The 27340-nt window shown below is 36.2% G+C and overlaps 1 protein-coding gene across 9 annotated transcripts in view; it reads left to right on the top strand.

Moving 5' to 3' along the window:
• Nucleotides 1-27340, top strand: part of ssbp2 (single-stranded DNA binding protein 2) — a 695743-nt gene that overhangs the window by 321299 nt on the left and 347104 nt on the right. For all 9 annotated transcript variants that reach the window (XM_039759281.1, XM_039759275.1, XM_039759279.1 and 6 more), the window contains one exon: nucleotides 176-260. In XM_039759281.1, the coding sequence (XP_039615215.1) occupies nucleotides 176-260 (85 nt within the window). The remainder of the gene's footprint in view (nucleotides 1-175; nucleotides 261-27340) is intronic.

Below are 27340 nucleotides of genomic sequence, written 5' to 3'. Positions count from 1 at the left end.
CTAGGCTTTAAAGTTAGTTTTTTTGCACTCAAATGCAGTATCTGTTAATTGCAGTTGATCTTAATCTTTTAGGCAATTAAGGAAAACATTTCTATTCTTGTAGATGTAAATATTTATATTGTATCATATTATTAAGGGTCTGAGTGACTTTACTTTGTTTTATCTCCCCCAACAGTGTTTTTTGGGACCTCTATTGTGCTGCACCTGAGAGACGAGAAACATGTGAACATTCAAGTGAAGCAAAAGCCTTTCATGATTATGTGAGTTCTGTGATTCTTTCTTTTGCATCTGCACTATAGAACTTTATTGTTCATGATGTGTTTTTTGAGGCAATTAACAGATTTATGTGACTTCAGAAGAACCTAATGTCAAACTTTTTTGTCACCTCTCTGAGTACTTTTGCTGGAGCTAAATTCTTTTTCATTTTTGTCCGATAACTTTACTGTTTGCTTCCTGAATGTAAATTGTAATAATGATACCTGTATTTCAATGGTGTGAATGAAACCCTTGTATGTTCCTTTGCAGTGTCTATTTATAAAACACTGTCATGCTCATAATGTCTTCTCAATACCTTGTCATGGAATGATGAGTCCTATGTAGGTGGACAAGACTTCTATTAAAAAAAGAAAACCCTGCAAATTACTTTGCTCAAATAGTGACCCCGGTGAAGTTAATAATGACCTTAGAATTTTGTCAAAGGTACAAAACAGTTTAATATCAAAGTGAATTTCTGGTGACTGAAATTGGCAGACTTTACAGATGACACTGTCAGTGTGTTTTGACAGTTTTTTTAAGTTATGGTCAGAATAATTGTTTGCTTTTACTGAGTACCAAGGTGCTCTCTTCAGTTTACAAGTATTTTTCACATTGTTTGTGGTTCCTTGCACTTGTTTGTTTATGAGTTATATGTCCAGGAAGTGATTACACGCCGCAACTCTTGCACTGCTGCCCGTGGAAACAGTGATATTTAATGCTGACTGTTATTCAAGTTATTCAACCTTTGATTTGTATATCAGAAGATAAAGGAACGTCCACCAAGATTTACTTTAGTAGTGAGTTTAGGGCATTGAGAAAGAAGACTAGATGTCCACAAAATGTATTTGGGATCTCATCATTTTACTTTTACTGAGACCAGGATTAGACATATCTGGTGTCTGTGGTGTCCTTTTTGTTATGCTTTCCTTTTGTGATAGATAGATAAATAGATAAATAAATAAACAAATGCATAAATAGAAGAATGAAAAACATGCCAGTATCTGAATAATGTTTATCTAAGTACTGAATTGTGTTCTGCTCTACATGATTTTTTTCTAGTTTTTCTTTTTGGAACTTTTGATATGAACTGTATGTCCATGCAGGGTGTGGCCAAATTGCCTAAGTCTTCAAAAGTGTGTAACCTTGTCTTATTTTGTCACAAATTTGCATTATAACTGGCCGTTGACCTCCACACAGGTTTATTAGTTCAAGAGATGCTGTTGACTGTAGTTTTTGTGTTCCTGTCCTCCATTAGTTGGTCATAACTCAAAAATAGTATTAATGGACTTGGATTGTTAGGCCAGGTTTATACTTCACGTGATGCGACACATGGTCCAGCGGACGCTCCTGCTACGCAAGTATTTTACTGTTTATACTTGTGCACATACTTTACGTAAATCTGGAAGAATCCACCAGGTGGCAGTGCGAGATATTATCATGGTAAGAACAGGTTTGGTTTCACTGTGCTGTGAATTGCCTGGAACACCCATTAAATTCCGATGACACCTTACAGCAACATCTCTGAAAAGGATGTTTATTGATTAAATCCATCAATCCAGAGATGTGTCCATTCCAGGAAGCATTGGGCATGAGGCAGAAACAATCCCTAGACGGGACATCAGCTCATCGCAAGGTGAATACAAGCACTCACACATATACTGGCATCAATTTAGTGTTATCAAATCTGCATATCTTTGGAAGGAAACCGGAGCACACTGTGGAAACCCAGCAGGAAAACATGTAAACTCCAAGCAAGGAACAACAGTGACGTGACTCCCTGCGAGACAGCAGTGCTACCACTCCACCACCGTGTCATCCCCATGTTTGTAATTATTAACAGTATTCATTATTTAAACAAAATTAACGATGTATCTGTAAAATGTAACATGCATACTTTAATGCATTTCATCATGAAAGCGATATCAAGTATAAATCTAAGGATTCTAAATGTGCAGAGAATTGGAATACCATACATTTAATGCGTTCTGTGTGGTGATTTATTGCTGTTTGCCACTATTGTCAGGTGAGGAGGAAGTCCCAGAAAAAAAGACGGCACAGAAGATAGTCTGTGAGACTTTTTAAATGTATCGTGTCATTAAGATCGGGAATATGCAACGCTTGAATATAAAAGCACCACGAAGCATCTGTATGTCGGCATTTTGCTTCACCACATCGAACCATTCATCAAACATCAACGCGCGCACATGGATCCCGTAGGATCTGCATAGAGGCTTTCCGTCACATGTAGATAGTATACAGAGACTCTGACGTCATGTTCCAACTTTTATCACGCTGCACCCCCCAACTTTTTTCTGGTACTGCAACTCGCGCACGTATCACGTTAATTTCTGAGGACTTGCTCAAAGGACACGTCAAATGAATGCTGGGAACGTGTGGCAGCCGTGATGCGAGTACATACGCTTTCTGAGCGTGAAGTATAAATGAGCTTTTAGGATCCATGTATGTTAAGTAGTATGAAACTGCTTGTTTTACTGTGTGTTTAACTAAATCTGTAGTCCTATGTGAGTACATTTTGTACCTTGTAAATTGTGTAAGATGTGTTTCACCTGTAAACATTTTACAACACTCTGAGCCTGTACTCTGCAATAAGCGCTACACAAAAATAAATGCATATAAATAAATAAATTGAATTAAATTGAATATTGTACCTGAAGAGAAAATTATCAAAGAAGGTAGCATGAGTTTTGCATATTAATTAAATGTAACAAAGCTTGAAAATGAAAGCTTAAAGAAATCTGTCTGAAATATACTGTATTGTCTGATTTTTTCCCGCTTGACAAAGAGATGCCATATGTACAGTGACCTGCAGGGGGTGCTCCAGCTCCCCATACCTTATACAACCAAACACAAGGCACAAGTCCAGCACAACACAGGCAACACAGTACAATAAGCACAAGTAGACACTCAATACTTTGCCTTTTATTTTTTGGTCTCTTCCTGTCTCTCTGCTCCTATCTCCACTAATCCTTCAGCATTAGTAGTCTCCTCTGTCCCAACTCTGGCTCCTGGAGCAGTGGCAGCGGGCTTCTTTAATCCTCCACCTGGGAGTACTTTCAGTGACCCGTTAGCATGGGTCTTCTGGGTGATGTGGAAGCCTGACAAAGTAGTGCTCCGCAATCCCAGCACCCACTGGCGGCACTCACAGAACCCAGCAGGGCTGTACCGAATTCTAAGGTCTGTGGGAATCCAAGGCACCGCAGCAACCCAGGGGGGCTGCCATCTAGTGGTCCATTGGAGATAATGCCCTTTGCGTGTTCTTTCCCCAGTCATTCCTTTAGGAAGGCATCCTGGCCAGGTAAGGGTCCTTACCATCCACCACAGTACACGCATGCAAATTATTCTTTTTTAATTTAATAAAATTGTCCATTTTTGAGATTATTTTTTACTCAAGTAACTTGAGTACACATTAATTTTGCCAATTTCAGAAAATCAATATTTGAAAGCGGATCAAATTTTCTAATTTTTTATATTCTGGTACTGCATAAGTAAGTGAGATGTCTGTTACACAAATTGAACGTGAATCCCCATTAGGCTGTTTACTGCCTTTTGCCTATCCTTGCCCATTAAACTCCATAACTAAGATAACTGGATGTGAAAAATAGATTGTTAAATGAAAATCTGATCATCCGCTGTTCCAGACAATTGTAATTTCCTTGATTACCTTATGTTCATATACTGTTTGTGTGTCATTAAAATTCTACACAATTCAAGGCAAAGGTAATACAATCTCTGAGTTACTTTCAGCATATCAGGTCTGGAGTAAGGCTAAGTAAATATTTTTGAGAAGGAGTGAGTCTCTATACTGTGTTTTCCTTTGAAAATAACTAATTCCAAATAAACATGAATTTTCATTTCACAAGATAATGGATGATCAAATATACTGAGCAAAGTGAGTCTCACTTATCTCCTGTGACATGATTAGGCTGTCATCTGTCTGATATTTGTAGATTTTATTTCACTGCATCCATGTTTTTCCATTTGATGACAGGAATGTATTCTTCTGTATCTGACAAATCAGCAAACTACTTTTGTAATATGTTTTAGAACTTAAAATACATCTGAGAATTGATTAGTTAACATTATTATATTGTGACACCTAAAACACACTAGTGAAATAAACATCCTTCAAGTGAATTTCTTTCTGTATAAGAGCAGGTTATTGAAATATGATGCCTTACTCTTGTGTTAGTGTAGAACCCTGAAAATGATCACACACTACTTCGGTCTGCTTAATAGGCAAGCATCAAATTTCAAAGTAGAATACCACTACCATCATAAAACATAATGTCTGTTACATTTTATAGTATAATTTAATATGTAAGTGCAACAAAAAGTTACTTTTTTCTTTTCCTGTCAACACTAAATCCCTCTGTACCCAAAACGTCTGTGTCATGAATGCTGTATATCAACTCAGGTTTTTTTTGTTTATTTCATGTTATGTGTACTTTATTTAAAGCTCTACTCTAAAATATATTTCAGTGGTGACCACTGCTTTCTTTTAGTGTCAGCTTATGGTTAGTGTGAAATCTAATTCCTTGATTTAGTGCATTTTCAAATCAAGATTTTTTTTTTGGTAAGCTCACACTAGTATCTTAGTTACTGCATAATTAAACAATACAAATAATTTTTATTCAGATTTTCACTTAGAACTCCATTGTTGCTCTGCTTATATTTATAATGTGAACCAAAAATATTAGACTGAGAATCTGACGTATATTTAGCCAAAAGTAAAACATAAACAATAGGCAATAGTAAATATATTGCTATGGTCTGTGAGCCTTGCTGCTTTATACACATATAGTTTAGGCTTAGCTTAGATATGTATTTAAGCCCAAAATCGCAGACACATACAATTGGGTATGAAAAGTCTTCTTGTGCTGAATTAAATTTCATGTCATACCAGACCATTTTATTTCATTACTACTTGCAATCAATGATATTTAAGAACAAATAAAGAAAGAAATAAACTGATCAGCCGTCCTTCCAATTTCTAAAGAATTTATCAAGCTAAGGATCGTGTGGAGATCATACCTGCTTTGGCAGAATGAAGCATAATGCAGGAACCAGCCCTGGATGAAAAACAAGCCTATCACAGGGCACACTCACACAAACGCACCCTTAAATAATCATTCACACAGTTTACAGTTGTCACTTTACCTGACATGCATGTAGTTAGAATGGAATAATTCTTTTTTTTTTAATCCAGTGCTTTGGTTGCATAAATGGAAACACTTTTAATTAATATATGCATGGGAACACTAAGCAAGAGGTTTGTGTACATGTTTGATATCCACCGTGTGTATGTATGTATAGATTTTCTGCTTTTCTCTTTATGCTGTTCTTATTTGGAATAGTAAGCTGTAGTTTAAATAACGAGCACAGTGTATCCTTCTTTTGATACCATATTTCTTAGTCATAATATTTCTGACCTGAGTACTGGCTAAAAGTATTTTAACAGTTTCTGTAGTTCTGCATTTGATAAAGAACACATTCCCCATGATATGTGCCCTTTCTGATGGATACAGCATTCAATATGTTACCACAGTTTTGTTTTATTTTCATGTCCTTTCATCAGCATATTTTGAGCTAATCATCCGAAAATAACACACAAAGGTGAGGGCTATCTGGGAAATAGCCTCTTTAAAGCAGGTGTCTTTAGTCATTAAATAATGTTCTGGTGCTGGAAAAACACAAAAGAGTATTAAATAGAAAGTTGATTACAGGTCAAAGAAACTATCACAATGCATACATAATACTTTGGTGTCCTACCAAAGCAAGCCATTGTCCCGTTTTAAGTTATTGTATTCAATTGTTTATTTGTTTTCTTTGTAATTATATTTTTTCATTTTGTAAATCACTCTGGGCTACAATTTTTGCATGAACAATGTGCTATAGCCTCGCAGTTAGGAGACCCGGGTTCGCTTCTTAGGTCCTCCCTTTGTGGAGTTTGCATGTTCTCCCCGTGTCTGCGTGGGTTTTTCTCCGGGCGCTCCGGTTTCCTCCCACAATCCAAAGACATGCAGGTTAGGTGGATTGGTGATTCTAAATTGGCCCTAGTGTGTGCTTGGTGTGTTTGTGTGTGTCCTGCGGTGGGTTGGCACCCTGCCCGGGATTGGTTCCTGCCTTGTGCCCTGTGTTGGCTGCGATTGGCTCCAGCAGACCCCCGTGACCCTGTATTCGGATTCAGCGGGTTAGAAAATGGATGACAATGTGCTATATAGATAACTATCAATGAAGTAAATAAAATAAACATTTTATAGTACTACATGATAACAACAGTACATGTGAATTTCTAGAGAGAGAGAGGTTAGGATTGTAAATGCTGGCATTACTGTTACCATACATTATATGGTGTACATATAAGCCTAGGTCTTGTCTGTTTATTGACATTGCTGCTTGTTTGTTGGCAAAGCTGCAGATTCCTTGGTAAATGTGACAGTGCATGTGACAGGTCAAATTGCACAGAGGCTGCTTGACTTTGCTTAAAGCCATTGAGGCTCTATATCTAAGTGTATATTGTAAATACAGTTAAGTACAGAAGTGCTGTGTAATGCTTAGCTCAGCACCTCCCTTTAATTTCAGCAAATGAGGATATTGATTTATGTAGTACTTGTAAGTGCAAGTGGTTTGCAGATAATCCAGCTATAGGAAGGAAATGGTGAGCACACCTTGCACCACACAGCTCACCCTTTGATTTTAATTCTACTGTGTACATATATGCATCTTTCTGCCCTGTCACAGAGAAAGCAAAGAATGAGCTTGCCCTGGTCCACTGTTTTGTAGCGAATACAGCTAACACCACTGCATAATGGATTTATAGAACTTAAAAATGGGAGGTTGGTGCTGAAAAGATTTGTCGATTGCAGTTCTAGGAGAAGGGGCACATGCAGGATAACATAAACTTAGTTGTTTACAACTTTCTGCTCCTCCCGCATCAAGTTCAAATTCACAGCTGCAGGGTTTTCACCAGTTATTCATTCAAAACATCCCCTCTCAGTCATGTGTATTTTGGAACAACTTTTACAAAATGCCTGTGTAGTTAAGTCCCAACGCTTTTTTAATAACTGACACTTGACAGAAATACTTTAAAACATATTTGTTTTGCTAGTACCTGGAAAGTGTCTTGAAACAGTTAACAGTTTTAGTTGCTTTCTAGCATTTAGTAAGGGAACCAACTTTAACAGAAGTCCACAAAAAAAACAAAAAAAAAAAAAACAGAAATCTTTTTCACAAAGCGTAATTATGATTGATGGAATCTTTGTATTCAACAAAATAACTTGCTTAGTCGGACTTTTAGATGCCTATAAGGTGAGAAACAAAAAATTGAACTTAGCTCAGAGTTTTCTGTTCTCCCCTGCATGGTGAGTGCTTTGAGTAGTGAGAAATGCACTATATAAATGTTAAATATTATTATTCTTATTATTGTTATTTAATAATAATAATAATAATAATAATAATAATAATAATAATACATCTCTCTCTATGTAGTCTGTCAAAAATATACTCTAACTAAATCCTACCCATGACAGATTTCTTCAAGAGCCTGTTCTCCTTGGCTAGTTGGTTTGCCCGTCTGTTTATATCCTACTGGAGTAAACTTTTCACCTACTCATTGACTGGTGCCAGGGTTACACCAAAGACTCTCCCATTAATAGCTCTTTTTTGTCTAAATAACAATTTTTAACTGTTACTACAATAACAGTTTGCCACTTTGTTTACTCAGTAGGACAACTTTTCATTATATGATAGCTTTTTTTTAATTTTGCCATCAACTAGAATACTTTAAAGTAATCATTGAATACACTTTACATCTCAAAACATATTAGCCATTGTGACATTTGATAACTTACTTTACTTATTTTTTTCTCTTTATTCTTCTTTGTGTTTATTTTTTTATGTACATCTTTCTTTTTCATGTTTCTTTTGGTAGGTAAGGAAGACCTTAGTGTGACTAATTGTACTAATTACATAGATTTTTTTCAGCAAACAATTCTATGAATTTGGTAACTTATAAAGCATTGTAACAATATATTCATTTAACAGACTATAAAAAAGCAATGGCAACAAAGCCAGCCAAAAAGTCATGGTATTTATTCATTAATGGAGTTGTCTGTAAAATTTGTAACAAATGAGTATGTCTGTCTTAAGGTATTTGTTCTTTATTTTATAGACGTTAATTGGTATTACTAGTTGCAGAAGCTGAAGAGTTGCTTACTTTAGTTGGAGCTGTACTGTATGCCGCACACTATTTTTTGAAATGTCATATTCATTTTTTATCTTTTGATCAAAATGTCCTTTAGTGATAGTAATAGTATGACTATGCAATTTTTTTTGGAAATATTGCTTTATTAAATGTGTTTACAATGGTACTTTTATCAGCTGTAGTCAAATTTTATAACATTTCCTTATGCCAAACAATACTATGCTGTTTATTATATATTGTAGGGCTCCATTCTGCCATTTACCAACTAATACATTTTACTAGGATTTTCCCAGTGGCCTGCTCTATTTTCTTCTGGGTTTTGCAATGCCCATTGTCTAGGGGTTTGTGGTGACCCTCGATGAACATAAATAGAGCTGCTTTTCTACTCTGTACATATGACAATAGCTCTCTAAACCTATTTATTTATTTAACTCTGTTTTTTATAGTTGTTATACATTATCTGACTGAATGTTCTTAATATGTTAAATGCTGTAATACTATAATTCCCACTTTGCATTGATAAATAGATACTATACAAGTATAGAGATACCAGTCTAACCCATCTGAAATATTACTTTTAAGTTTGTCCCCTGATACCGAAATCATTGATATCTCGATGATGGGTGTGTGTTTGTGTGTCAGTTTCTTGAGGATGGTCTAGAGCTTAAATGGCTGAACGGAAAAATACCAAACTTAAAACTTAAGCCTGTTATAAGATGGCGATGTGCTGATTAGTTTCTTGTTCAAGAGAAAGAGGTATTTTAGAGGAACCCTCAGAGACCGTCAAATATACAGTATTCTGCAATTAATTATGAATTCTTCTCATCAGCTGCTTTTGTAATGACCTGTTTTATGATCAGAAAGTTCAGAATCAGAGCGGTAATCATTACTGAAATTTTGTAGTTTGGGTAACTTGGTTCCTAGGGCCCAATGCATACTAATACTTACGCCCAAATATTTTTTTCATTCATTTTTAGTGCTGAATTTAGAGGAATGTTAGATTTATTTGGTTAAGGAGTGATCACCACAAATTCATTTTTCTGACCATCCTAAATGCCTCTTTTAAATATGTGTGATACATAAACACATTTTTGGGAGAGAGTAAAGAGTTCTTTTTCCTTCGGTCACAAAGTCTCTTGTAGAAAAGGGTAACACTTTGAAGTTAAAGCTACTAATGCTTTAATTTTTTGTGTCACACAGTTGGGGCATTCCTTTGGCTGGAAAATATCCATTTAACAGTGGAGTAATCCTGAAATTGTTTCAAGATCCACATTCAAAAAACAAACAATTTTACAGTTCTGCACAAAGTTAATAAGGAATTTAAAACCATTGACATGCTTGGCAAAAATTGACTAGAAAATGCAATAAAGCACACATTCGTTTACTTCCGCAACATGCATACACAATTTAATCATCTTTTCTAAACCAGGGTACTACTGCAGTCAAAAAATGGAGACAAAACAACTGCAGTTACAAAATGGATTATCTTTAAATATGAAATTCACCTTGCTCTGACATCTTTTCATATCAATTTGCCATTTTTAAAAAAGTAGCATAAACTGTTTTTGTTCTTGATGTGTAATTCAAGATCTGGATTATAACCAAGGACACATGTTCACCATATTTAGCATAGATAATGTACTTTTTACAATGAAAATAACTTCATTGTTTTAAAAACCCTTCATTTATAATTTATTGAATTTTAATAGTTTGTAGTATCATTGATTATATGCACTGTAATTCATGCTACTGATGATCGCAGTGTGTCCAACTTGCTTAATTTGAAAAATAATAAACTTTTTCTTTAAGCAATTCTCAAGATAACATCTAGTAAGTTTTGTTTTTATTTAGTAATGATTGTTATAAAAATATTAGATTAACTGAGTCATCGATTAATGAACATGGAAATATAGAAAATGCAAATGGAGCAGAGAATGCTCTTCTGTGTTCTTTTAAGTTCAAAATTGCTTGCCAGGATTTACAGTATGTTTCTGACTATTGTTTCTGACAAAGACTTACCAAATTTCTTCTCAGGGTATCTACTTGTTTGGCAGTTGAACAACTACTTAATTCTTTAGACTCCTGGCTTCTGGCCGTGTGATAATAAGGTATTGATTACTGCATCAAACACAAGACTCTTCTGTTAAAATAGCAACTGGGGCAAAGAATAATTGGTGGTTTACCCCTTGTGAGAGGTCAGCCATAAACCCTTAAAAAAAGAACTTTAATTAGCAATTTCTGCTGTTTTTTGTTTTATTTATTCATTAGTATTAAAATAACACTAAGAATTTTCATTGAAAAGACATTCACATTAATGCTTGTGCAAAGAAATAAAATGATATTAAATTGTCATGGGTGAAAGGGTCATCTCATGTGTAGACATGTCATCAAATAAATGACAAATTTAACAAAAAATAATACTAAATAAATTTTAGCGAAGAAAATCATATACCCAATACCTTTCAGAAGCCCTCTTATTTACATTTAGATACATTTGGTAATTATTATTTCATCTAATAAAATATTTTTAAACTTCTCATTATTTGGATTTTTTTATAAATGACAAGGTGAAACATATCAAGAGTGTTGAACCTGATCTCTGAATTTAAAAAGTTCTTATAAACTCTCTAAGCTGTACTGTAATGTTTTATAGTTATATACTGTGGAAAGCGTACCCCCAGACACAGACAGACCGACACCAGAATGTCCAAAACACACTTCTTTATTAACTGTTTGAGCACTACAATGTCTGCAAGCACCAACTCTCTTCCTTTGTCTTCTTCTTCTTTCTCTTTCTCTTGACCTCCTGTCCTCCTCACAAGCTTCGTCTCCTTCCTCCCAACTCTGGCTCCTCTACTGGAGGGAGGCTTCCCCTTTTATTATGACCCAGATGAGCCCCAGGTGCTCCCCTTGACGTCACTACCTGGTGTGGTGGAAGTGTCAGGAAAGCACCTGGAAGCACTCCGGGTGTCCTCGTAATTGCTTCCGGCAGCACTTCCTGGTGTGGTGAAAGTGCTGCCATCCAGGCTTCTCTAATTGTCCGGGCACCCCCTGGCGGTGGCCACGTCCTCTCATACAGAGCGTCCCAGCTCTGTCCCTGTGGCCCCCAAATAGCCCCGGGCGGCTGCCCTCTCGTGGCCGAGGAGAAGTATTGTCCAACTCGGGGACTATCCAGGCGTCCCGGCCGGGTAGTGTCCCCGGTCATCTGTGACAATATTATTATATAGTATATACTGTATTTGTTTTTTGTTGTTAGTTGCCCTGGACGATGCAATACCTCCGCCAGGCGGTGCTGCAGCTGGGACGCCTGAGCCTGTATGGGCAGCATATTTGCCACACCCGGAAATGCAGCTGGAACTCGGCAATCAACCACCAGGAGCACTTCTGGGTGGACTATAAAAGGGGCCAGCAACCACCACTCATTGGCCAGAGTCAGGAAGAGGAGGAGGACTACGCTTGAAGGAGAAGTGGTGGTGCAAAGGAGAAGAGTGTTTTGGGTGCTTTATTTGTACTGGGGACTGTATTGTGCCTGTGGGGATTACGGGGAAGACGTGCCCCACAGGTGAAGAAAAATAAAAGTTTATTTTTATACATGCCTCTGGTGTGATCCTGTGTAAGGTCAGACGCATATATAGCGCCTTTTTTACAATACAAAAAAAGTAAACACAGATACCCCTATGATATAATTGTTTAAATTGCATATTTTCAATTTTTTGAGGGGTTTCATTTAATATCCTTTTGAGTTATAAGCCATCTTAGCATTTTTGATAATCAATTTGCATTTCCTTTTGAGAGCAACAGAAAGCTCTATGAAAGAGGTCTGACATACCAAGCATTTGGGTGTGCAGCTAATGCACCTACCACTGCTGTTGCGGCCACATTTGGGCCCTTGCCTGTCTTGTCCTCCCATTGCAATAGGTGAGAAATGGTCATAAGACATGGACTATTCAGTAACATAGTTTGAAGAGCTCTGGAATCGCCTTCTTCGTCATTTACTTTGCCATCACCCTCTCTCTCACTGCTGCAATCAACAACAATAAGCCAACCGGAAAGATGCCACTGATGGCACCGCATCTTCTTTTCATTGCCTGTTGTTTTAGTAAATATGAAATTTAGGGTGCCCAGATGTCCTCTTTTCCTCAGACATGCCCTCTTTTTAGACTTAAAATTTCTAACGCTGTCATTTTGACTGGCTCATTTCTCAGATTGTGTAAACAAATACAGGCCTACATATTTTCTTCATTCTGTGAACAACCAAAAATGCTGAAGTATTGTACTATATAGTAGCTGTTGATAGGAAGGGTTTTATTTTGCTTATTACTCCATGTAAACAGACATAGGCCTACATCTTTGATTGTTTCTGTGCCCAGACATTAATACAAAATGGGGAAGGTTGTCTATAAGAAAAACATTCAGGTCAGTTTGAGTTGGCTGACAGCTTCAAAGACAAGGAAATACCACATTTCAGTTGAACCCCAGATAATAAATATATGAAATGCCCAGATGGAAATATAAATTTTAAAAAATAATTTGAAAGACAAATTCCTCTCTTTTTAATATGCAAATGTGTTATTTGTACATGCATTAAATGAAGGTGCTAGTGACTTAGAAAGTAATGTTTACTCTACCAGCCTCAGAACTGCTATTAAGGTAGAGTCAGCAACTTTGTTAGACTATTTTGTTAGATGAAATAAAACAGAAGATGCTGGGACTGTAGCTGAGGGCGCTTTCAGATTTCACATAATTAGGAATCTCTGTAGTTGCAGATCAATAGACTGTGCATCAGCCCAAAAATTGTCATGTGCTCACACCAAGACAGAAACGATAGTTAATGCTTTGATTGCATCGTATTCTTCTGAAAAATCTCTAAAAGCACTTGAAGTTATACCTTATTGTGGCAACTAATGGCAGCAATCACAGTGTGGTCAAAATATTGAAGCCTAATGTTTAAAATGGGGCTGTATTTCATCTCCTTTGGCTTTTATAGAAGATGCATTGCAACCTTGCAACTGTTTATAAAGATTACTTGGAATTTTAGCAAAAAACTAAGATGTTTAAATTGATCTATTTTTTGTTAATAATAAAGATTAGTCTCTTTCAGGCCACATAATGATTGTGTTGAGTATCTATTAGTCAGCTTCTTAGGCAAAAAATATCACTGTTTCCAAGAAACATGTGCACCATCTGAGAGGATATTTAGCATTTGATGAATTGTAATAACCTGTCACAGGTCAGCACTAAAGCCAGCATCTGTTTATATGCTATTTCTTGTCAAATAATCTAAAGCTGGTTATGTTCTGCCTCATTTAATCAGATAAAGAAAATGCTACTCTGTTTTCAGAAACCGTGTATTTATTTGCATTAAATGCACATTTTCATTTTTATGACTAAAGTCGTAGGCATGTTTGACAGTTCATATTCTATCTCATTTGACTGTTTACATTCATCCTGGGGCTCACAGCTACAAAAATGTTAGAGTCGGAATAAAGCGCGTTCCTCGACTGATCATTTCGACTACCGGCGAAGCCTTGATAAAAGCATGGTTTTGTGCACACTGAAAAGCAAGCAAAATTAGATGCATTACAGAAAGCGGACTTTGTGGCTCTTACTGGGGATCATTGGACTTCCGTGACCGTTAGTAATTCTAAATACATCTAATTACAAAATGTTCAACGAAAGGTTCTTTTTGAGTGAGTTTACTGTTTATTTTTATAGTAAAGATTAAAGTGTAGCATTCATGTTTCTGTTATATTTACTTTGAATATTTTAGGTTAACTTTAGTTATTTATTGCTATTGTTAAATATTTGATTCCCTTGATTAGTTTTATTTCTTATTTAAATATATTTAGTTAAACTTTGCACAATATTTTAGTTTACTGTTGGCTGGAATTAATAATAAAAGTAATAGAAGTATGACTACTGTTTTAAAAGTGTGACAAAAGTATCTTGAAATATTGTGATGTAATTTTAACCGTGTATTGTCCAACCCTAATGTACACATGACAGTTCTTTTGGATTTAAACAGTGGAGAGTATAGGGGAGTAATGAACTGATTCAGAGCCCAAAAACTCAAGGAATACAAAAGTGTAAAAGTAAAAGGGTTTCCATTATAAAGCAAGTGCAACAGAACTGGGAGAACACAAAGTATGAAAAAAAAGAAGTAATAGTAGAGCTCATGTAACCAGCTAGCTAACCTATTGGGTGGCTGGTCAACTTGCCAATAAACAGTTTATCAACACTGTCTGCCTTGTCTAGCACCACCACAAGAATCTTCTCCTCCCTAAGCTTTCTTCTTCCCACCAGTTTAGCTCCTGCCACTCAATCATTTCCCAAATCCAGCCTCACTAATCTAATGACTCCAAGGGACCTTTAAGCTCTGACCCATTAATAATTTACATATTACTTCTGTTGTCCTAAATAAAATATATAAAACCCTTGGGACTTTGATAAGGATCCCAATCATGTTCGTATTGTGGGCCTCCTCACTGCCATTCACCAACTAATACATTTTATTAGTAGTTTCCCAGTGGCCTACACTATTTGATTCAGGGTTTTGCAATGTTCAACATCTAGAATTTTGTGGTGTCAGGGACTTTGCATGGCAGGGTTGCAAGGAGAAAGTCACTGCTCTCTAAAAAATAATTGCTGCTCGTCTGCAGTTTTCTAAAGATCATGTGGAAAAACCAGAAGGCTATTGGAAGAATGTTTTGTGGATGGATGAGACCAAAATAGAACTTTTTGGTTTAAATCAAAAGCGTTATGTTTGGAGAAAGGAAAACATTGCATTCCAGCATAAGAACCTTATCCCATCTGTGAAACATGGTTGTGGTAGTATCATGGTTTGGGCCTGTTTTGCTGCATCTGGGCCAGGACGGCTTGCCTTCATTGATGGAACAATGAATTCTGAATTATATCAGAGAATTCTAAAGGAAAATGTCAGGAACTCTGTCCATGAATTGAATCTCAAGAGAAGGTGGGTCATGCAGCAAGACATCGACCCTAAGCACACAAGTCATTTTACCAAGGAATGGTTAAAGAGGAATAAAGTTAATGTTTTGGAATGGCCAAGTCAAAGTCCTGACCTTAATCCAATCGAAATGTTGTGGAAGGACCTGAAGCGAGCAGTTAATGTGAGGAAACCCACCAACATCCCAGAGTTGAAGCTGTTCTGTACGGAGGAATGCGCTAAAATTCCTCCAAGCCGGTGTGCAGGAATGATCAAAAGTTACCAGAAACGTTTAGTTGCAGTTACTGCTGCAAAGGGGGGTCACAGCAGATACTGAAATCAAAGGTTCACATACTTTTTCCACTCACAAATATGTAATATTCGATCATTTTCCTTAATAAATAAATGACCAATAATATTTTTGTGTCATTTGTTTAACTGGTTTCTCTTTATCTACTTCTAGGACTTCAGTGAAAATCTGATGATGTTTTAGGTCATGTTTATGTAGAAATATAGAAAATTCTAAAGGGTTCACAAACTTTCAAGCACAACTGTATAAGAAATCTTCAGCAAACAGTTCAACTTTTGTCATTCTCACTTTTCATTAGAGACAGAATGTACACATTTTTAAGAGTCCCTTCTACCTATGGTAATTACCATTTCAGACATCACCATGAGATAATTATTTCGGAGAGAAAACAGAGAATCATTGTAAATTTTCATTCTAAATTTTTAAGTGTCCAACATTTTAAGTAGAAACAATTTCACCAGAGCTTGAAGAAAACTGCCTTACTAGAAGATATTGATGAAAATATAATTAGCTTATAGTTGGGCACAGTTGCAAAAAGCAATTCAAATGATTTTGCACCGAAGATGAAACTGTCAAGTCAGATCAGGTTGGGAAGTATGAACAGGTAAAGTGCACCCACCACATGACAAAACAGCTCAGGATCCTGGTTAGCAATCCCCCAGGCAGACACACGGTCCAGTCCCGTCCTCCAAAAATGTCAATCTATCTGCCACAGTTAGGTGTTATGTGGGCTTCCCTTTGGCACAGTCTAGCTGCTCAGGTCCTCAACGATGAGGGTCCACTGATCCAAATCACCCATGGGGAATAGCGCTACATGGCGGTGGCGCTGTATCTGGCATTCCCTAACAATGCAGGTAATGTTCCTCTATGAGCAACTGCTTGTTCAACACAAAGTCAAACAAAGGATTCTTGGAAGAGACACAGTACAGGAGGATTCCCGTCTTCGTCTCAGATCACTGCATAACGTAAATGTGACCTGAGACATTGTCATTTTAATTAATTTATAAAACTGAATTATCAACTAGTTATTTGGCAGAGGGAAAATTTCTACAAAGGGAAGAAGAATGCTCCTCTTTGAGTGAAGTTGATTCCCTCTGAGATCTTAGCAAAGACAAATACTCTGTGTTAATGACATAGTAATTCTGAGGTGGTGAGTGTTTCTGGTCCTTTTTAGAGATAATAAGAAAGAGTGTAGTATGCAATAACTGTAGGGGGATCTTAAGCCATCCCCAAATAAGTACCACATGGAAAAAAGTGCAAAACATTTTTTTTTTTATTGTAAATGAAGGATAACAGTACAAGATGAATGCAAAGTACCACAAAAGGACAAAAAAAAAAAATAAGAAAAACTTTCTCCATTAGCCTGCCTATTTAAGTTGACCCCTTACTAACACATGGAATGGCTGGTCTGCTTATCAATAGTGCTACACAAAAGACCCCCTCTTCACCAAATATGTTTTCTACAAAAAGCTGTGTCCTTGCCAAACTTTTAACTCTTGATTTTAAGATCAGTATTCTTGTGGCCAGACAGGCCTTTTAGGCCTTGGCCACCAGCTACCTCTAGTATGCCATGAGAATAATTTCTAGGATTACCAATGTTGTGTAAAAACTCATAACTGTAGATAAAGACATACTAAGACCAGACAGGCTGCCCCACCCAACAACCTAGAGGAGCCAACTACACTGCCCACTAGCAACTTAGTCGTCTAGTGATATCTCAATGAAAGTTCCCAGCTGACTTTTCCCAATATTCTTCAGGTAGAACCACCTGCTGACTGTAGGTAAAATTGCAGCCTTCACTGCCTTTTCATATGTATTATTTTAGTACAAATTCCAAACATCTCAAGATCGCAAAGTTTTAAATTAATCACTCTGCATTCAATAATGTCATTTTCAATTAAATATGAAACGTGCCCTATAAACTAAAAACATCTGAAAACAAGTGCATTATTTTGGGATGTCCATTTTAATGAAGACCAAGGGGTCTTCCATTCAACTGCCTTGTGCCCTAGGCTCCTCGTATTTGTGAGTTGGGCCAGAAGGAGGGCTGGTGACCTGAAAAGGGGAGTATAGGATAATGGCTTCTGTCTAGTATTTGTATTCTTCCCATTGTGACAGCCACTTCCTAGATATACCCCTTGATCACCCCTTGTTGTGCTTTACTCTTCTTCACCCTCACTTCCTAATTTTAGCCCGTATTTAGATTGTTTTTGACCTTTTTGTGCTATTTATCTTGAGCTATTGGAATTGTTTGCCTGTGCCTTTAAACCTTTCAATGCATATGACCTCTTATCAATATTTTGGAATCTGCTTTTGGACTATGGAATATTTAAATTATTTTATCGCTAGCTTATTTGCTTCATCTTGGACTCACTCAAATCTGTGGTTCCGTCTGTGATTGCACAGCTGGTCTTGCTGTACAGAGAAACATGTCAACAACTGTGGATGCTGAGAAGAGAACAAAAATGAGAGACTTTCTAATGGCAAATCAAAACAGACAGTAAATTGAAAAACAATATGAGGAAGCAGTATATATAACCTCTGTGGCAGCTGAGTATATTACCTAAAATGTTCTCGCAGGATTTATTCAAAGGGTGAGTTTAACTGCCGTACAGCTACATTAGTATTATTTATTCTCAGAGTTTAAAGAGGTCTATAAATTGAGATCCCAAAAAAACTCCCTGGATGGACTATAGGCACTGATAATTTGTGGGGGCTAAATGCTTTACAACTTTAAATACTATGAATAATGTTGCGTCCGTGCCGCAATGTTTTCAGAAATGTACTATACAGGTCATAAAATGAATAATTCCAAATATCATATATACCTACAGTATGTCTCTGTTTTTGTCATTGCGGCTTTGACATCATGGACCATAAGGTGCATACTAATTCAGCGTGAGCAGGAACACTCAATAAAACTGAATAAAAAAAAATTAAAGTGATGGTGAGATACGAAGAAGGCAGATTCACCAGCTTTTGTGTGTCAGCTTTTATCCCTCCAGATCAGAGAATTTCCAGTTCCATTGTCTCAAAACACCACTATCTACAGTTATTCCCAGTTTCAGATAAAAAGTAACCACGTCAGACCTGGGGCCAGGTGTGGGTGTTGCATCGTGATCATGACTGAGAAAATAAAAGTGAAAAAAAAAATCCACTAACTTTTACAAGTGCTATAAATTTACACCGGCTGTTACAGATACAAATCAAAAGAATGTTTTTATTGTATAATAACAATAAGAACAGCTCAGTACTCAAAATGGTAAATTTGCAGGGGAGCTGGTTTCAACCTCACGACCTATGGATTATAAGTCGGCTGTTCTAACCGCTGTACCACAGAAGCTGTCGTATTGTACTTGCACCTTTTGTGAAAGTGTTTATTTGATGTTTGGCCATCAGCCTTCCACATAATACAGTTCATGTCTACATTTTTGTCATTTATTAATAAAACGTGAAAACGTTTCTGTTTTAATGATGTGTCTACATAGATTGTTGTAGAAACAAAACACACATCAAATTATTTCCCGTTACAATTCACTCCCAGATAATCAATCAAGGCAGGAACTGGGAGAACTTCTTGCCCATTCTGATGCAGTTGGGGGATGGTATAACAGGCTGCTTGGGCTTATCGACACATTTAGAAGACAAAACACGCTGACGAAGAGGTGTGAAGGGATTTAAGGTGGGCCATATTTATGGGTTTTTTCGTTGGCTCTGGTAATTCTAGTGCTAAAGGTTGATTACAACTGAGTGTCATCAGGATACAATTGAAAGGCAATATTGTATTTTCAAAGGGTAACATATAAAGAGAAATCAAAATTGGTAGTACCACAGAATCCTGAGGGACAGTATCTCTCACTGTGGACAGTAGTACTATCCATCCGTATTGAAAACAATTGATAAGCATGAAACAAACAATGAAAAACTCTGCCAGATAGGTCGACTAAATTGTCAGGCCTTTAAAGTAGAATGCTCTCCGCAATAGTATCCAAAACAGCACTTAAGTGTAGAAGTAGAACAGTGGCATTTCCTACATTTGGAGAAAGTTAGAATAACACTTGCAATATGCATTAAAGTGTTTTTTGTGCTATGATAAGGAAAAGGGTAAGTGTAAATTTGATATACAATACTTAAAATTTGGATGTGAGTATTTGAAAGAGGTGTAACCATGACTACTTTTGTAGAATTCTGATACAGTGCCATTTTATTTAGTGTATTTTTCTCAGACTAATTGAGAATGAGACATAAGATCTGTTCTGTCACTTTAATTTTATTAGGGAAGTTGGTGAAAGGGCAGAACTAATATGATACACTAGATCCAGTTTGGAATACTTGAAGATTACTGCTAAATCTGTAACCTTATATTACTCAGTCTTTTATTAAAGAAATTTGTAAAGCCATTGCTATTACTAAGTGAAATTATGGCAGATATTTTAGACTTCTTATTTGTCAAGTAAAATATGGACCTAAATAAAACTCCCAATTTCTTTTAGCGATCGCTTCTTTGTATTAGACTGCGGTATTTAATGGACATCTAGGTAGCTTAATATCTCTGGATCAGACACCAGTTTCCTGCATGATACACAAGCTCACACCTGCACTGACAAAGACTACACTAATTTTAATTAAACAGATGATTTCATATACAGTACATGATGCATGCTTGAGATGTGGGTTGATGCCAAAATACTCAGTGACAGATCTCGTATAGACAGGAATAATGTATAAACTTAGCAGAGGCAGTGACCCTCTGCCACTATGTTACCCCTGTCTTAAAACATTGTTTGTGAAAATGGTCTCCTAATTACCTATTTGCTATTAAAGACATAATCTAGTCAGGTTCGTCAAAACCATTTTTCTGTCCATTTACAATTTTATAAACTAGGCTATCAGCTTGCAGATGTTTTGAACTGATTGCTATGCTCAGACTATTGGTTAAGATGCAGTGCAGCATTTCTGATTCAAAATCCGGATGCTCATTTTTCATCATGCCCAATAACAGGGTGATGTATGATTCATGAAGGTTTTACATTGGTGTGTGAAGAATGTCAAAACAAGAATCAATTTGGAAGCATTACACGATCAATAAAGCTCCTTTGCAGCATCTGTGTTTTGTCTTATAGCCCTACTGCATTCTTTCAGCTTCAGTTAAGAGAAATTCTTTGGTCAGGCATCAACATTTTAAGTTAATAACTGAGAGGTCAGCTAAACATGAGACAGGAACAGAAAGTCAGTTATCTTATATTGATGAGCATTAAATCTCTTTACCATATAGTTATACTTATTATAATTATTTAATTCTTTAGAGTACTGGCTTCTCAAAAGATGAAAGGCACAGTAACCTTGTCAGTAAGCAAAGGAGAATTTGTGTTATTCCAGTCAATGATGTAAAAAACATTTTTCTGTCTTTTTGAAATTGTGTTCAATGTATTTTTGTATTCATCTGCTAGTTTTTTATTTAAATGAAAATGCATGGGTAGTTAGAACTAAATAATTTAAGCTGTACTTTGGGGCCCTTAAAAAATGCCTTGGATAGTGAGGTTGGGCAGCAGGATGAGACAAAAACAGGGCACAAGAGATGCTGACTGAAGGCAAAATGTTATAAACCTGCCAGAGTGTGGACTTACAAAGTGATGATTGTCAAATAAGGAAGTCATGCACAGGACATTTACATTCAGGTTACAGTCTAAAAAGGAGTGTCGTGTTGTTGTTGTTGTTGTTCTAGAGAGCATATACTGCAGTGGTAAACAGGTTAAATTGAGTGAAATTCACAGATTCCCTCCATGTGTCTAATTTTATATAGAGCAAGGTTTGCAGCATTAAATACCAAACAAGCATATCCTGTATAAACACAAATGAGTGACACACTTTTTTGTACCATTTTTCTGTTTAGCAGTTTTAGGCCCTTGAGTGCCACTATTTGTTTTAAATGGTTAGCTTTGTAAATTGATGAAATTGTTTTTTTGAGATTTGAAATATTCACTTTTAATTATGACAGTTTTAAAATGCACTTACTTATGCGAACTTTGCAGTAAAATAGTTCAGGCCAGCACAAGTGTTAATTATCTCCAGCTAGTCAAGTAATTAAGTTAATTACATTAACTGAAAGCTTGGTTAAAGTGAAAACTTAAAGGCAGTTTGGCCTTTGAGTGTAATTGTGTGTACCACTTCACAGTATAAAGCATGGATACTTGATTGTCAGGGGCAAAGAAATTATGTTTCTTTGATGGGAAAAAATATGTTTCTCTCTCTCTCTGTCGATGGCATCATTGATACACGCTAGTGTATTAATGTTTGTTGTTAAAAATAGAATAAACAAATACAGAACCTTAGCCAAATGTTTATCATTGTTGTAATCTGGAGTCACAGGCATGGCAAAAAGATAATGGGACCTCTGGAAGACCCGTAAAAGCAGGCAAGGACCTTCATTGCTCAGCCCAGAAGAGGCTAACCCCAGGCCAGCTTACCCTGAAAACTACCTGCAGGCTTCAGCCTGGCTAGGCTCAAATTGGGGAAACTTGTTTTAGAGTTCACAATGCTCAAAATGCCTTTACAAGAAGGAGAAAACTGTGAAAACTCTGGCTTGTCACCAAAACAAATGAGGATTCTTTATAAATGAAGAATTGATTGACCAAAAGAGAAACAAAACAGAGAAAATGCTCAAAAGAGCAAGAAAGGATTTGTGTAAAAAGCACTCTAAGGTGAACAAGTCCAAAGTTCTATTCACAAGGCAAATACCCAGAAGCAACAAAAGAAATAGCACACAAAAAAATAAAAACAATAAATCCAAAGAGATACTCATAAATCTCCAAAAACAAACTCAGTACTTCACTGTTAGGTTTGTCTTTCTTGACTGCATATAAAGGCAGGAAGACTGAGGACCCAACAGCAGTGATGTAAGGTTGGCCCTGCCTACTGCAGCTCCATTGACAAAGCACAGAAAATGAAAACACATTTAAAGGCCAGAGAACAAAGAAGAACAAATAAAAACTAATCTAAAAGAATTGAAAAATAATTTCAAATTAATTAAAGGAACCGTCAAATGGGAAAAAATCTTGGCTGTAAGACACTTTAAAGGACAATGTTAATGGGCAGCAAACCAACAGGACCCAGTCGCACCCGATGAAAAAGTGTGACCAAGCCAGCATGAGAAGATTAAGAGGAAGAGTGATGATGAGTCTCAGGCAGCCAGTCTCCCAATCAACTGCAGCATGATTTGCCTTTCAGTAATATTTGGGGCGGATGACCTGTATACCTCACAGCTGAAAGAAGAAGAATGAATTTGAAAAGAGAAGTCTTCTAGAAAGGAAAGGAAAAGGGCATCAGCCAATTTCTATCAACTTTTGTAGAGCATCTTATCCTTGTTACTAATGGTTGTTGAGTACACTGTGAAAACAATTTGTTATGTTTAGAAAAATCATAAATAAAGAAAATATTGAATCAATTCACATGTAGATATTAATTTTTTTTAAGATCCTGGAGATATATATATATAAACTGAAGCGTGATCATGTAGCAGATGCTTTCTTTATAAGCTTTCCTGGTAGTTTAGATTTGTATTCTTTACCTATAACTTCACCATAGATAAGGATAAATTGTCAAGGTTTTTTATTATTTTGTAATTTAAATGGAAACATGCATCACCTAGAGATGCAAGTTAAAATTCTGACCCCAAACAGCAGTACTTATGAAGCTGGAGACAAAAGAGATTGAAAGAAGCTAATAATACACTGGATTTATAATAAAAATGTTTTATGTGCTGAAATGCAACCTGTAGTGTGTGCCTCTGAATCTTTGTGTCTTTCTGTTTTTCAGAAATTGCTAAATTAACAATGCATCATTTTAGAACTATTTTTACTAGAATCCACTGATGAAATGCTTATTTATTCTTCCCTTTATTCTCTTTTCACTGCCTCTCAATAATTATTGTTTGTATTTATTTTTTGTGATAATTCTTATATGTTAAATTGTCGTAATTATGCGATTGTTCTATGATAATGTTCTTCAAAAATAATAGATGTTAAGATTGTAATGGGTATTTCTAAATTAATTTAAATATCCTCTGACAACAGATAAAGTGGATTGGGGGTGCTATTTTTTGAATGTAGTAAACTTTATTGTGGACAGTTAAACCCTCTAAAGAGATCAATTTCTTTTCCCAAGGATTTTGCGACACAGAGAAAGGAGCCTTGCGTAATTTATTCTTAGTTTATAAAGCAGAAAAAAGCTGCAGAAGCATTCAGTAGGGAGCTTTCTAACCCAGCAACGGAGAGAGAAAAATATACCTCTGGAGGTTATTTACATATAACACTCCAAACTGGGAAGCGACACAGAATAGCAGTGAAAATCTTACCTGTGAGGTGTCTGCCTCAGCAAGAATGCATTTTCTTCCTAATTAGAATAAGTATACAGCGACAGAGGAAAACAAACACAAAAGATCTAAAAATCTTAGTGTGAAATGTTTTCTACCAGTTTTGCAAAACAAGCTTCAGTGTAGAGCTATTGTTCTATAATTTTATTTTAAGTAACAGATGCCAATTAACACAAAGCGTATGTGTTGGGCATTGTAAAACTGTGTGAATTTGTTAGCTTTAGGTGACACGTTTAGTACACTAGGGTGTAATTCACCCTGTGTAGTACTTGCTTGAAGTGTTGTGGAAAAGAATAATAAAAGAGAAATGGTAATATATGCAACATTATAAATCAAAGAGCAGCACAGTAGCTTATTGATGTGTTTCTGTCCCTACTACCCAACAAAAGACTGGGCCTAGTGGCTGTGCAGTGTGGCTATTGTCATGGTGTTTGTTTGGTTGCTGGTTTTCTTTAAAGCATGTTGCTTGTGTGTGTGTGTTACAACTTGTAAAAGATTAGTTTTACCTTCTTCATTTGCTCGAGGCTACTGCCACCCTATAACGGAATAAGAAGATGCAGAAAATGGATAGATTTTAATTCATATTTCGCAGTAAAGAATGCTTATTTGTTTGTAACTGATAAACCACAAATAAATACATAATATGTTTCTGACTTTTTGAATACTAAGCTTAAGCCCATACTGTCTGTCAGATAACACAATATTTAAAACCATCTTTAAACAATTGTTGCACTGGATGGAAGATACAGTAGGTACCTTGAATAGGTCTTGAACAGGGCAGCAGTACACTGCAGGCCCCATTGACACACACATTCAAACTTTAGCAAGGACAATTTGAAATCTCCAGTAACCTCATATGCATCTCTGGGGATGAGAGACAAAAACTTGAATTACTAAAGCGAGCCCCCAGAACATGCTAATTCCATATGGATGGTGTCAGAACATGGGATTCAAGCACAGGAGACTAAAATCCTGAGGTGACAGTGCCACTAACTGTTCTGCCTTACCACATTAGATGTGACATGATGCATCAAGTTTTCATCTCCTGGTAGCCTTTCACACTGATATTATTCCACAATTTGTTATATGAAGCTCCTTAGTAAGGTTGACTATATTTTTATCTTTCAAATACTGATCAAATTCTATTAGTGTAGCCTTTAGCCATGTACAGTTGATCAAGCTGACTGCAGAATTCCAAATATGATAGTAACATCTATTTATTTTTAAACTGGTATCAATGGCAGTGAAAAGGTAATTGCTTTGTTTTAATAAATGGCCTTTGATGTCCATAGTGTGCAGATACTATTATTAAGACTTCACGATCTGGGGGGAGGAAGGTTGGAGATCCCCCTCAGTGTCTGGAGCATGTGGCAATTGAGTTACAAAAACCGTGCTCCTTGGGATACATAAAATGCACTCCTCGACTTTTATAAATGGCTGTCTCTGGCTGCCAACTGCTCTTTGGTGAGTCAACCTTTTTTCTTTTTTAACCTGGAAAAGTTTTACATAAAAACATCACGATAAAAAGTTAAAGGACATGAAGGTCTCATTACTAAATGAGAATTGTTAGATGCATTCATTTTCTAGCACAAAATTTAAAAAAAAGTTTTGAGTTTTGATTGTTTTCCACAGGGTTGGTCATCTTAATTTTGATATGCAACGTCTTTTCATTGATATCAAGCAATTGGCTTTTTCTGTGTTATCCACTTTTTACCTCAATTTGGCACATTAAAACACACAGAGTAGGAATTAGTCTGAATTCAGTCTTTTGGTTACTTGAAGAACCAGTAGTGTGGAACTCAATCATGAAGTTTGATTCAGTCAGTTTAAATTCTCTGCTTATCTGCTTTTTATTTAAGTAGTTGATTTTATTGATCAAGTCAGTAAAGAGTTGGAAGTCTGATGCAACTATACCACATAAGATTGGGAATAGGTCTGTCCACATTGGGGGGTCAATTGTTAACAAATTAAAAGACTTTAATAAAATTGGGTGCAAGTATTTTTGTGTGAGCAGTTTTTCACTGGAAATCTAATGAAAGAGTCAGAACCTCCCATATGTGACATTATAATTAAACCAAATGTAAATGATTTTATCACTTTTTAAAACCTCATTTTAAAAATGCATCACATTAATGGTATTTTATTCCAAAATTTACCAAAGAATGACCTGTATGGTGTCTGAAAGAGTCCAGTTTCATGTATTTGAAGGACATGCCTCATACTCTCTGGAGAAATACTCTGTGTCTACATGACACAACTTCTCCAGCATGGAGGATTATATACACTTCTCAAACTCCGCTCCGCTGCAAGAGTATGACAACAATTGAATAAAGCAAGTCACATAAATGTGCAATCTAGTTAGCTGTTCAGAAAAACTCCTGAATTGTGATTTTTTTGGCTAAGTACAAAAGAATTCCAGTACACATGTTGCTGCTATTTTTTAATGGAGAATGACTTTGTTGTAATGGATTTTGTAGATTAGATTGGCTGCTTTAACATTAGTTATATAGGAAATTGTCCAGGACCAAAAAAAATTGTTAAACCAAGGATTTCGTTAAAACCGAGTTAATTCTAATGGAATTTGACCTGTATTTTTTACTTTCAGCAGACAAAGAGAACCATCCATTACTATAAAGGATATACTTGCATCAGAAAACACAAACCTATGTGCAATATCAGTCTTAAGTATACATTGCAAGAGAAAAAAGTAATCCCATCCAGTAGACTCAAACCAAGGGGAATGTTACATTAGTTAACAGGTGACATGAAGAAAATGCTGCAACACTATGGCAGACATTTTGTGCCATGGTCTCAAGACACCTTCTAGTGTAGTACCATTAAAATGTAATACCAGTCTAGCTACACTGCACATTCATGGTTAACATGTCACAATTTATCTATCATTTCAGGTGAGACTATTCTGTAAAATTTTAAATTGTCTGGACTAATTTCTAGAACTCTTGTATTTCCATTATAATGAGATTCTTCTGAATTGGGCAGTACTCAAGATACAATTACTTTGCTTAAAATTGTAAAGGATGATTCTGAACTTAGACTGACATTTGAGAGTATAAATGTAAGGGACATTATATTGCTCAGGAGGACTGCAGTAGGTAATTTTCTCAATTTTATCACAGCAATAAAATGGAAACTAAAGTTGACAGTGCTGACAATATCCATGGATATCATTTCTTGATTTTATTTTAAATCATGTGCTAAATTCATCCACACTGA

The sequence above is a fragment of the Polypterus senegalus genome, chromosome 7 (assembly GCF_016835505.1).
Source record: "Polypterus senegalus isolate Bchr_013 chromosome 7, ASM1683550v1, whole genome shotgun sequence".
In the NCBI taxonomy this organism is placed as follows: Eukaryota; Metazoa; Chordata; class Cladistia; order Polypteriformes; family Polypteridae; genus Polypterus; species Polypterus senegalus.
The sequence above is the reverse complement of the archived record's forward strand: the minus strand, read 5'-3'. Positions and strand labels throughout refer to the sequence as shown.